The sequence below is a fragment of the Cinclus cinclus genome, chromosome 8 (assembly GCF_963662255.1).
Source record: "Cinclus cinclus chromosome 8, bCinCin1.1, whole genome shotgun sequence".
Lineage (NCBI taxonomy): Eukaryota > Metazoa > Chordata > Aves > Passeriformes > Cinclidae > Cinclus > Cinclus cinclus.
Genome location: NC_085053.1, coordinates 798,515 through 811,147, shown reverse-complemented (window position 1 = coordinate 811,147; position 12,633 = coordinate 798,515). Strand labels below are relative to the sequence as shown.

Below are 12,633 nucleotides of genomic sequence, written 5' to 3'. Positions count from 1 at the left end.
GTCTCCCTCTCTGGAGACATCCCAAACCCACCTGGATGCATCCCTGCAGGATCCTGCATCATCTGCTTCAGGTGACCCTGCCTTGGCAGGGGGGTTGAACTGAATCATCTCTAGAGGTCTCTTCCAACCCCAACAATCATGGTGTTCTCTAAAGCCTGTGGCACAGGAGCTGGGGGCACACAGTGGCACTGCAAAAGCTCAGTTAAAAGGGGGAAAGGGAGGGACCATGTCTCCCTCTGCTGCTTCTGTAGCAGCAGCAGAAGATTGAAGAGGGTTCAGACAAATTCACAGACAGCAGATACATTAATGGCTACTAAAGGATGTTTCAGGGATGTCCCCTCTAGCCTCCCTAATCCTGTGATTGTCAGGCTGGGGAAGTGCCAGGGCATGCTCTGAGGCTGGGCTTACATGCTCTCCCTAACTAGCATCCCCTACTGTTCCTGTTGGATACAGAATGAGGACCTTTCATCCCACCCCAGAGTGCCCTGCAGGGACCTTTCACCTCTGACTTCTTAAAGTGGCTTAAGAGTTCCCTTTTAACAGGAGGAAATAGGGGTGTGAATGTGCCAGTTGAGGTGCCCAGCACTGGAAGTGCCCACTCACCTGTGCCAGGGGCCCAGCTGCCCAGGCCCTCCCGGTGTGTCCCTGAGTTTGGTGGCCAGAGAGCCCTGTGTGCCCCAGCAGCAGCTGGCTGGCAGTGCAGAGAGCTGGGGGCTGGGCAGGCTCCAGGGAGCAGAGCTGAATCCTTGTGTGTGAGCTTTGTCTGTGGGCTTTCCAAAGGTGGAAGTGGTTTAGGGAACTGGTGCCCCCAGGAGTGCAGGGTGTTAAAGCTGCAAGCCGTGGATGTGATCAATCTGAAGCTGACACCCCAGATCTAGGAATTTGGTACTTTTTGGTTTCATACTATGTGGTAGAATCATCAGGAAATGAGGAAGTGTGGGTTCAGCATTGTTCCATCTCCTCTGATCCATAAGTGACAGCGCAGGGTGTGGTGACCTAAACTTAGTGATTAAGCCACGTGTTGAACTGGGAATGGAACATAAAATCTTGCCTATTAGGATGCTTTGTCTTTATGACTGAGTTGAGAAATCTGATGCAAAGGAGCCTTAAAACTCAAAGCAGCATCATCCTTAAATAATCTCACTTCTGAATGTTGCCCTGAGAACCAAAAACCTGGTTTTAGTCATCAAAGATGAACTCAGCTTTGCAGTCTGACTTTTAGCTGAATAAATGGCTAAGAGAAGGAAATGATTTGCTGAGAGGACTGTAATGATGGAACATCCTTGTTTTACCTTGAGTTTCTTATTAGACAGGTGATGCAGAGGGATGCATATTTCATTCAAGATCACAGATTTATCTTCCTTAACGACTTCCAGTTCTCAAACTGGGGACACAGATTGGTAGATAAATTTAGGCTTTTGTCTAGTACTTGTGTATTATTCAACTCTGATTGACACTGTGTAGGAAGAAGCATAGGCTGTCACTTGTAGGTCTGCAGAATGGTGAAGCCCTGCTAACCCTCAATGTTAGCAGTAAGATGCAGGGCCAGGAAAGGGCTGGAGTTTCCCAGGCTGCTCATCATACCTTGAAAGGGTTGGCAGCATGTTTTGGTGATGCACCGGAGTTCTCGACAAGAGAGCATATCCTGAAATCTGCTGTTGTCTAGCAAATGTCACAGGGCTGGCAGACCATATTTTTTTTCCAACAGTGGAATTCCCCAGCAAGTGGCAAGGCTCGGGGGTAGGCAATTGCAAAAAGCAAGTCAGAGAGACTGGGACCTGGGTGCCTGATGTTCAGGGACCTGCCAAGTCTTTGTTCACCTCAGCTGAGAGTTGGTGAACAGTCATCAGTGCTCAGGAGGCAGCAGCAAGGTGCTTACAGCCTCTTTTCCCCATGCAAAGAACTAATCTGGGCCACTTCAGGAGCTGCCTTTGCTGCTGTGTCACAGAACTCAGCATCATCTAAGGGAAGTTTTTGTGTGCTGTGCTCCCTTTCCCCCCCGGCTCACTCTCGTGACTGCAGCAGGTCAGCTTCTCTGGGCTCACTGAGGTTCTGTACAGTGGGACCCAGGCTGCATCTCTCAGAGGTGATTTCTTGGGTCCTGTAATTTCTGAGTCTCACTATGAGATGTCACTGCCTGATTCCCCAAAGAGACAGTTTTTTCTCCTCTGGCCAGGAATGGCAGCCACTCTAACCAAACCCTGCTGAGAGGCGTGCAGGAATGACCTCCTGCTCTTGTTTCCCAGCCAGGGCCTCGGTGCTGAGTTGATGGGCCTGCAGGTGGATTACTGGATTGCAGCTCCACCTGTGGACAAGAAGAGAGACCCGGAGAAGAAGGACCCCTCCACTACCAAAAACACACTGAAATGCACTTTCCGGTCCCTGCAGGTCAGCAGGTTACCTGCTAGCGGCGAGATCGCCACCACGCCAACCATGTCCATGACTGTCGTGACTAAAGAAAAGAACAAAAAAGGTGAGGTGTCCTTCTGTCCCTGTCCTGCTGTTCTAGAGCTGCCTGACTTGTCAGTGCCGGATTACAGCACTTCAGTACCATTTTTATCCCCCAGATCCTAATCAGTTGGTGAGGAGTGATGGCGTGAAGTGGTAGGGTTTGAAAGGGTGGGTCCTCTGTGTGAGGTAAAAACGGGATGTGTTCACCCTGGTATGGCCCAAAAGAACAAAGGTGGGGACAGAACAAGGACATGCAGGAAGGAGGTCATGCCTGGACAGTTTTCTTGTGTTCATTGGGAGCCTGGTGGTGCTGTTTTGGGATATTGGATTAGATAAGAGGCAGCTTGTGCCCCAACCACCAGTGAGGGTAAATGAGCCCCCCCTTTCTGGCAGCGTGCTGGAAACTTGGGATAGCTCTACTTTCTGGGATGATATTCCCATCCTATGAGCCTTTAGCTGGAAAGAGCCACAGAGAATAAAAAAGGCATGTAAGGGAAAACAAAAACTCAGCAAGTATCACAGTTCCCTGTAAGGTGACAAAGCAGGAGTACCTCCTGAACTGGAGTCTCCTGCTGCACCCATCCCCACACAAGAGCCAGTGGGGTGGTTCAGAACCTGGAGCAAAATCCTGGGAGGGGCAGCTGAGGGAGCTGGGGATGTTCAGCCCAGAGAAAAGGAGGCTCGGGGTACCCTTATACACTCTCTACCACTAGCTGAAAGGAAATTGGAGCAAGGTGGGAGTCACTCTCTTCTCCCAGGTAATGACGGATGGGACATGGGTAAGTAGCCTCAAGGTTTGCCAGGGGAGACTTAGATTAGCTATTAGGAAAAAATTCTTCACCAAAAGGGTTGTGAAGCCCTAAAAAGAGCTGCCCAGGGCAGTGGCAAAGCCACCATCCCTGCGTACTTGGAGGTATTTAAAAGATGTTTAGGTGTGGCACTTGGGGACATGGTTTAGTGATGCAGTTGACAGTGTTAGATTGGCAGTTCAATTCTATGACCCTGGAGATCTTTTCCAACCTCAGCAATTCCATGATTTTATAATTCTTATGCTTTTGTACAGAATGCTTTGTGGGTCTAAAGGAAGCAGAAGATAAATATTCTCCTGCTCTTAAACTCATGGCTTTATTTTCTCAAAGCAAGCTAACAAAATGGCATTTTGGATGGTTTCTGTGATTCTGTATTTGCTCCTGGCCTTGGTAATGTGAAACAGTTTAGAAATTGTGAACAGCTCTGCAACAAATTATTTTCAAGGAAGCATCAAGGCAGTTCTACATTTACATTTTGGCTGCCAGTAGTTGTCCTTCACAACATCCTCTGCCTGTGGGCCTGGGAGTCACTCCTGGTGGGCTCTGAGAGAAGGCTGGCAGAGCCTCCTGGACTGCAGGACATGGGTGCATAACCCTGCAGCCAGGTCGCTGCCAGGCCAGTACAGCTGTGGCCCTGCTGGTAGGGGAGCTGCTGCCCCTGGTGATACCCTGTGTGAATGGGAGAGCTGTTGGGAGAGGCAATCCTGAGATACTCCAAATGTTCTTCCCTGGGGGCAGCCCAGCCTGCAGCAGAGGTGTTCAACACCACCAGCTGTTGTGAAACCACTCTGTACATCTTTGCTCATGTACTTGGACAGTTTTTGGGGAACCGGACCCATTTTTAGTTCTCCTTATGCCTTCCCTACCCACCAATTGTCCCCATTTTGTAATCCCTCCTGCTCTCCAGGTATCTGTGCAGCCCAGGTTGTGTTGGGCCACAGTCAGTGCAGCAGGCCTGGCACTGCAAATGCAGATGTTTTCCCTGCATAGTGTCCCAACAGAGCAGGAGTTACTTGAAGGTGCCCTTTGGGTTCAGGATTATGAGTTGGGAAGGCTTCACATAGAGACATTTGGGGATAAGATGCTCATGTGCATCAGTGATGGTGCTCAGCACCAGCAGACTGGGAGGATCTCAAGAGTAAGAATTTTCAGATGTGAATGTTTAAATGCAAAAACTCAAACAGGAATCGAGTGAGTGGCATAGATTCACCTTGTGCTGGTTTGCTTTTCTTCCAGTGATGTTTTTGCCCAAGAAAACAAAGGACAAGGAGGTTGAGTCAAAGAGCCAGTGTATTGAAGGAATCAGCAGGTTGATTTGCACAGCAAAACATCAGCAGAACATGCTGCGTGGTGAGTGCAGTGCTTGCATCATCACTTTGGCTGTTGGGGCGAATCTCACACACTGTGATTGTCCTCCAGGCAAAGGGCTGAGCTGCTGTCCTGCCCTGTGCCCTGGAGCCAGCATGATGGGGATCTTCCTGGGGAATGGGCTTCCATGTGTCCAGCATGGGGGAATGGTCTAATAGGTCTGGGATGTGGGAAAATCCTCCTTCAGCTAGCTCTGGATGAGGACAGGGCTCCATTCCCCTCTCTGTCATCCCCTGTTTCTCTTGCACATCTGGTGCAAGTGTTGGTTGGTGGCGGGCAGTGACACTGTGGCTGCTCCTCTGGGCAGGACACTGGCACGTGCTCATGGCACAGCAGGAGCCATACATGTATCTTGTAGACAGACCTGGATTATCTGTCAGTGGAGCTGGGCACCCAGGAGCAAAAGTACCCATGTGGCCTATTCAGTTAGCAGACCCAACAGAGGGACATGCTTGGGTCATCTCCTTAGTCCTGGGCCAGTCCCTGTGAGACTGACTGGCATGAGGGGTGCACACAGGACATGTGTCACCTCTCTGGGGGACATGCATGTCCCGGTGAGAGTGCCAGTGAGGAGAGACTGATGTCCATCTGTGTAAGAGTGCATTTGCCCAAAAGAGAAAATGCAGTGTGCTTAGGAAAGCTGAGAGGCTGGATCAGGTGACACTGAAATGAGCGGTGCAGGGAGTGCTGGTGTCAGTGAGCGGTGCTGAAACAACAACCTGAGCTCTTCTGCCTACACCTGGTGTGCTCCTGAGCCTTTCTCCCCGTGTGTGCACCTGGGTGGGGCAAAGCAGCTGAGCTCTGCTGACTGCAGGGGCAAAGCTGCCTCTGGCTGGACACTTCCCCTCAGTATTTTCTAACTCTCCTCTTTTTTTTTACCTTCCCCTGCAGTCCTGATTGATGGGGTGGAGTGGAATGACGTCAAGTTCTTTCAGCTGGCAGCACAGTGGTCCTCTCATGTCAAGCACTTTCCCATCTGCATCTTTGGACACTCCAAATCTAACTTCTAGCTGTGCTGGGCGCAGGGACCTTCTGCCCATCCCGAGGACTGCACACCAGGAGCCAGGAACTGCGTGCCAACTCTGACTCGCCTCGCTCTGCCCTCTACTGCAGGATTAATTACAGATGTGCTTGGATTACTTTTGAATTACTTTTTTCTATTAACTCTTTAAGTTTACTACAAACGAAGGAAACCCCTTTAAACAAAGGCAAAAAAAAAACCAAACAAACCAACAAACCAGTCTTAAATATAGATGTGCTGACAACATGAAGTCGTGGGGGAGTTGGCAGGAGCAGGCAACCTGCCCAAGAACACCTACCACTTATGAGCAGATAGCTGAGTAACTGCACTGCTTATTAACCTGAGACCTCATTGGTGTGAGTGGGCTGGGGGAGCCATGGATCAGCTCAAGCAGATTTTGCAGAAGATCTCGTGTGTTACGGTGCACTGGGCCCTTGCTCTGTATTTCTAGGAGAAAAGGATGGCCAGTCTTTCTTCCTGCTGCCAAAGGATGAGAGATGAGCAAGTCTGGAGGGAGTTCAGCTGCCTGCTGTGGAAAACAAGCCACTTGCAGAGTTAGGGAGGTGTGGAGAGGAGATCCCCTTCGGAGCACATGGAGCCTGCCACGGGCACAGGCAGGTGTTGGTGCTGAAGTGATGCCTGAGGAGAGTTGGGCAGGAACAGGAATTAGGGAAACACTAAATATAAGGAAACTCCCATGTCCCAGGTCTTTGACAATGACCAAACCGAGCCAGTCTCTGTGTTCCCCAGCTGGCTGTGCTGCTGAGGGGCACCATGTCAGTGGGGTCACTGCTATTTTACCTACTCACACTGATTACTTACCTGTCAATAAAACCTCGTCCAGCCTCCAAAGGGAAAGGATTTTTTTTAACAGCTGCAGATTTTTTTTAATGCTTTCTAAAAAAAAACCAAATAAAAATAAAATAAAACCAATAAATAACAGGAAAAATATTACTTTGCCAAAAAAAAAGAAAAAAAGCACAAACCCAGGAAGATGAGCTGTTTTCCGTGGAGTGATGCATCACTGCTGTGGCTGGACTGGAAGCCAACCAGGCACTCTGTGTGTCCAGCTGCCTTCCTGCCTTTGTGTCACACTGCACACCTGAGGTGGCACGGGCTGTTCTGTCAGGTGCTGTGTGGGCTATGGGGAGCAGGGTGTTGTTGCCATGTGGAAGAGCAGACATCTCTGGCATTTCAAGGGTAAGGGACTGAAATTTATAATGGGCCTGTTTGGGTCCCCCCATTGCAGGAAGGCCAGGCCCTGTGAGCATTTCCAGAAGCCTCTTTCTGAGAGCAGTAATGCTTTTGAGCTTTTTTTCTTTTTTTCTTTTTTACCTGATCCCTTACCCTTGGGTTTTTAAAGGCGTGGGGAAGCTGCTCTGTATGGGTACCACCCCAGTTCTGTTGGGCAGGTACTGGTGGTGTGCTCTGCTGGCAGGGAGGTTCTGAGGTCAGAGCTGGATCTTGTGCCTGTTGTGCCATCACCTTGGGCTGCTGAACCAGCTGATGTAGTGAAACCCTTTCCCAGCACAAGGGCAACCTGCATGGCCAGGGCCTGGTTCAAATGATTCCCTTCAAACTATGCAGGGGAGAAGGACACTGTGCCATGGCCTGGTGGCACGCTGCTGGGCAGGACTCACTGTCTGGCTGCAACACTTTGTTCTTCCTGCCTGCCCTGTGCTGGCTCCTGGCTATGGCAGAAGCTGGGCAGTAGTGGGATGTAGCTGTGCCCCTCAGTTGATGTTTTTGGGTGACCTGAGCTGATGCTCTCGGGCTGTAGAGTGTTGCCTAGCAGCAGCATGGGAGAGGGTGTGTAAGCACATCACATTTTGAGTGAGGCTGTTGCATTTAAAAAAAAAAAAAAAGGGCGCTTTGTAAAGGAGATTAGTCAGTGTGTGATTTCTCCCTGGAGTCTCACGCTGGTGTGACAAGGGTGATAAGGCTGGATTCCAGCTGTGTGCAGCCTGGGCAGCTCTGGTGGTGCTGCTGCAATAACTGTGTTTACTGGGGGGTGAGGGGAGAACCATCACTGTGCTCCTCTTTGTATTTCAACCTACTGTAAAGAAAAAACCTGGTAGCTAGGACAGGGTTTCCAGAGTCCTGCCTATCAAATGTGTGTTGCCCTGCTGTACCCTGTGCGTGTGTGTGTATGTACGTGTGAGAGAAACACTTCTGCTTGTTGCATTTCATGTTGGTTTGTGTTTTGTTCTAACTTTATACAAGCAAATTCATCGAGAGACTCTCTGTACACCTGAGGGCCTGATTTCTCCCCTCTGGAAAGCTGTTGTTGTTCTGAAATGCATCTTCCGTGCAAGAAAACATCCCGACTTCTCAGCCTTGTTATCCCAGAAGGAGTCCAGCAGTGGCAGGCTGGGCCTGCCTCTGGGTAGCTCTGTGCCCAGGGGCCAGGGGCGGCTCTGGTGTTTCCTGGCCAGATTTGGTGACGCAGCTCTGATCAGGTCGTCGTGCTTCTGTTGTTTCTCCTGTGGAGCCACTTTGTGCAGCTGTTTCTTTCCCTGTCTGGAGTAGAAACAGGTTTCTGTCTCTGAGAAAAATGAGTGTCAAAGCACGTGGCTCAGGCTGTTTTGGGAAGGAGCTTTTGACCTGGTCCCATGAATGAGTGACTGACCTCAGGTCTCCCAACTTCTCCAACAGTTTCTGATGGGATGTGGCCAGGAGTGAGCTCCACTGACCTGAGGCATCCTCACTGTGGGACCAGGAAAAGTTTCTGGGGCAGCAGAGGGCCTATGCCTGCAGAGCTGTGCCAGCCTGTAGGGTTGGGTGGCCATGGTCACGTCAGTGAGTGCAGAAGGATGGCTTAGAGCAGAGAAAGCACAGCTCTGGAGAGTTTGGGCAGGGAAGGTACATCTCCAGTGAAGAAACTCGGGGGGCTGTCTCCTAAGCTGGGCTTACTTTGGAGCTGTGTGGTCTGACAGCAAAGGCGGGGCCTGGGGTGGGCGGCACCTGAGACTCTCCGGCCGGGAGGTGCTTTGAATGTCGTGTCCCTTTGCTGTGTCTCTTTGTCTGTGTCCTAGAGCTCACCCCAGCCCTCCACAGGGCCAGTCTCCCTCGCCCTCTGGCTGTGGCTTCTCGGAGCAGGGTTTCTCTCCCAGCTGCTGTGGGCAAGGCTCCGGGTGAGCTCGGGGTGAACTCTGGAGGAGCTCAGGGGAGCGGGCTGACTGCGCCATGCTGACCTAGTTCAGCAGCTCCAGAGAGCAGATGAAAGATGGAAGGGTTTTGTGGCATCGTGTTGCACCTTGAGTGCTTCCTGGTCCTCTGGCTTGAGTTTCCTGGAGACAAAGGCTGGGCTTCAGCCCTTGCCTGTGCTCAGTCAGGGCTGGCTCTGGTGGTGCTGGTGACGTCGGGGACATCTCGTGTGGCTGTTGTAGCTCAGTGCTGCAGTTCCCATCTGGTTCAGTTGTCACTTCACATCGCAGCGGTGACTGCAGAGTCCTCCTGAATTACACATGAGTTTGGGGAGATCCATGGTCTCTTTGGCTGTGTTTGCTGCTTTAATTAGTACACAAGATAAAGCTGGTGGCTTTATCCTGCAGAGAGGGCAGGGGTAGGTGGCTGGGAGGTTTCTGGGGCTGAGGAGATGTGCCTGTTTGCTTTCCATCACCACACTCTGCCAGGAACCACACTGCCCTGTGCTTAACCTGTGATTAAAACAAAGCCCCCGACATGCTTCTCCCCAGCAGCATGTGCTGGTGGAGCACTGGAGAGCCAGAGGAGAGGCTATTGCACCTGGAATCTCCAAGGTGAAAAGGGAAATCTGTGTCAAGAGGCAGCAGAACCAGTGGTCTTTTCCTGCTGCTTGGTGTGCTAAGGGGTTGGGAAGCTGGGATTAGGACAGTCCTGCCTTGCAGCTGTAAAGAATTTGGGGCCCTGGAGCTTTCTTGAAATAACGCTGGATGCAGTGTCTGTCCCCTTCATCTATGGAGTCTTGATCTCAGCAGATATTTGAGTAGTGGCATTTTACTGTGACACTCCCTCTGGGCTTAACCTGGCAGGAGAAGGCCAGAAAAGAGCAGCAGCATCTCCTGGAAGTTTCCTGCAGCCTCTTCCATGGTGTTCTCACGGGAGATATTCCTGGTGGGGCTGGCTCCTGCAGGAGGGATCACTCTGGTGCTTTGGGACAGACCGGGGCAGAAGGGGATGTGCCAACTTGTAAAGCAGCAGGTTGCCGGTTTACTTCAGGAAGAGCACTGTTGTGGGGCCATGTGCAGGCAGCTGCTGCTTGGAGCTTTGGCTGGACAGTGGCTGTGGACGTGCCCCTGGTGTGGGGACATCTGAATTGTGTGGCTGCGTGCCACCAGGCTTGTCCAGGCTGTGGGATGTGAGGGGACGGTACCACTTTGTAGATTCCCAAGCTGTCCATCTGTTTCATTGTTGTATTGTTTGGGTTCTAGGGTTGTTTTTTATGAAGACAGATTAAATGTAAATAGCCTTTTTTTTGGAACAAACCACAACGTGCTCGACCTCATCAACTATTTTATGGTACTAATACAACACTAATAAAACTGGACATGAAAGCACACACCTGTCCCCTGAGTTGTCTCTCAGCAGGGGCTGCTCTGGCATGCCTGGGGCAGTTGTTTGCAGGAGGAAGCAGCAGCATGGCTTTCTGCCCTGAGGGTTCTCTTGTGTTATTTATCCAGCTACCACTTCCAGGGCAGAGCTGGTGGATTGGCACGTCCTTCCCAGCACAGAGCCCTCCCGTAGTTCTTGCAGCCCTGTTGGTCTCCTTTCCCAGAAGGATCTGCTCACCTCCTGCAGCTCTCCTGGGTATGACAGCCCTGTCCAGCTCTCAGTCCTCACCTCTGCACAGCAAGAAAGGACCAGGCTGGTGCCTGTTTCTGATCTGGGGCTGTGGTGGATGGACACAGTGGTATTGGGGTACCAAGGGGGGCATCCCAGGAGGGATGACTGAGGCTGTGGGAGCCTGAAGCTGTGTGTGCTCCTGGGAGGGTTGGGGGACAGGGATGTGTGTGATTCCAAGCACCTGGGCTTGGTGCTGGGCAGTCAGAAGGTGGAGAAGTGAAGGAAAGAAGAGAGCTAAGCTGTTGTTTTGAGGAAGGAAGATGAAGAAAAAAATGTGAGAAATGGGCCCATGGCCAAAGGCCTTAGGATCCAGGATGTTAGAGGCAGAAATGGGAATGCTGTGCTGGAGCAACCTGTATCCTCATGCTGTCTGGACCTGAGGGTGAGGGATGGAGGGGAGACAGCTGGGGTGAAGGGAGTCCCCCAGAGCAGGCCAGGCTGTGTCAAAGGACACAAGTCTCAGTGGATATCTCAGATTGCTCTGCATGCCCTGGCCAGGTACAGATGCATTTATGGCCCAAACCCTTTGCTGGAAGAGGGGACACAAAACCCACACATGGTGGCACAGAGCAGGCATTGGATGATTGCAAGCAGGAGGAACAGGGGTAGCTCAGGAGAGGGCAAACTCTATTCTGGAGTGCAGAAACAGCACCTAAAGCAATGGAGAGGGTCTGGCTGCTGGTGAAATGGGGTGGGGGGCCACCATGGGAGAGCTGGGGGAAATAAACACGTGAAGGCTGCGCTCTGGCTGTATTCTGTATTCTCTGCACAGGTGCAGCTGTAAACTGGCACTGATGGCCTGGCTGTATGAAAGAGGCACATCCTGAGCAGCACCTTTTAGAGCCCATGGAGGATTTTGCATCAGCACATGAATGAGGGTGTGGGTGGAGGAGACTGGAGTGGTGGGATGGCTCATGTGCTGCTGGGGGAAGCAGAGGACCAGGTCCACATCACCAGGGAGAGCACGAAGCCAAGTGTTGCCTGGAAGAGAGAAGAAGGAAATGAGGTCTGGGTGGAGCAAGAATAACTTGGGGTTGGAGTGTACCAGGTTGTATGCAATGGGCCTGGATAGCCTCCCTCATCCACACGCACTGGGACAGACTAATTTCTGCCAGGCAGCCCAGGACTCAGCTCTCAAAGCACTGGCATTTTTCTTTTACAGGTCTGCGTCTTTCTCAGACCATGTGCACCCTCACTGCCATGGGAGAGGTGTCATCCACCCTGCCAGGATGCACCAAAAGGCCTCTGGGAAGTCTGGATTTGCATGATGGGAGTTGGTGACACCCATGGGAGTGGGGTTTGGTGGTGGGAGATGGGGTCTTGCAAGAGCTCCTTTCCCAGAAGGATCTGGGACTCAGCTCCTTCCTAGGCCGAGTCTGGCAGCTCCAGCTCACCTCCGTCCCACTGCACAATGCCCTGGCCTTGACCACAGCTGTTGCTTAACCTGGAAGAGGAACAGCAGGGAAGATCTGACACATTTTTGTTGCTATCGTTTAAAACACGATTTAGCATCTGGAAAAAGTTGCCAACGCCGCGTGACCATCCTCCACACGCAGCTACCGAGTGCACTGGGATGCGGTTTGTAAATATTTGTTCTGGATAGTTTTTCTGTGTCCTACTGGATTATTTGCAGCAGCAGCTTGGGGAAGGGCCAGCCCCTGTGTCCTGCGGCGTGCCCAGTGCCTGTGCTGGCACATGCTTCCCTGCGTGGCTCGGGAAGGAGGAAACATCACGGCGGTGCTCCCCGGCGCACTGACCTTTTTCGGCTGACCAATTTCTACCCCCGGAAGTGTTTTCCTCACTCAGTTGTGTTCCTTGTGCACTTTGGGAACATAAAAGCAGAGCTCCATGCCTTCCTTCGACCTGAGGACTGTCAGAGATTTGGTGTTAGAGGGTTTTTTTCCTAATACACAAAGCAAATTTTAACAAGAGCTCTGTTCTTTCTGAAAAATAGATGTATTTTGGCAGATGTCAATATTTTGGGTGGTCCTATGTAGGTGTTTCAGTACTTTTTGAGCAGCAGTGTTGAGAGTGCAGGCAGCAGCTCTGCCCAGCCCACACCCAGTAAAGGGTATGACTGTTTGCACTGTTAACCACTTACTCCCCGAAAGAGTTTCATGACAGGTATTTTTTTGGCCATCCTGACCATGTAACTGTGTG

General features: G+C 51.4%; 1 protein-coding gene across 1 annotated transcript in view; it reads left to right on the top strand.

Moving 5' to 3' along the window:
* PACS2 (phosphofurin acidic cluster sorting protein 2) overlaps positions 1-5,638 on the top strand; it is a 73,851-nt gene extending 68,213 nt beyond the window's left edge. The window contains exons 23-25 of the mRNA XM_062497244.1: positions 2,247-2,473; positions 4,497-4,610; positions 5,520-5,638. Of these exons, the coding sequence (XP_062353228.1) occupies positions 2,247-2,473; positions 4,497-4,610; positions 5,520-5,638 (460 nt within the window). The remainder of the gene's footprint in view (positions 1-2,246; positions 2,474-4,496; positions 4,611-5,519) is intronic.
* The last annotated feature ends 6,995 nt before the right edge of the window (positions 5,639-12,633 follow it).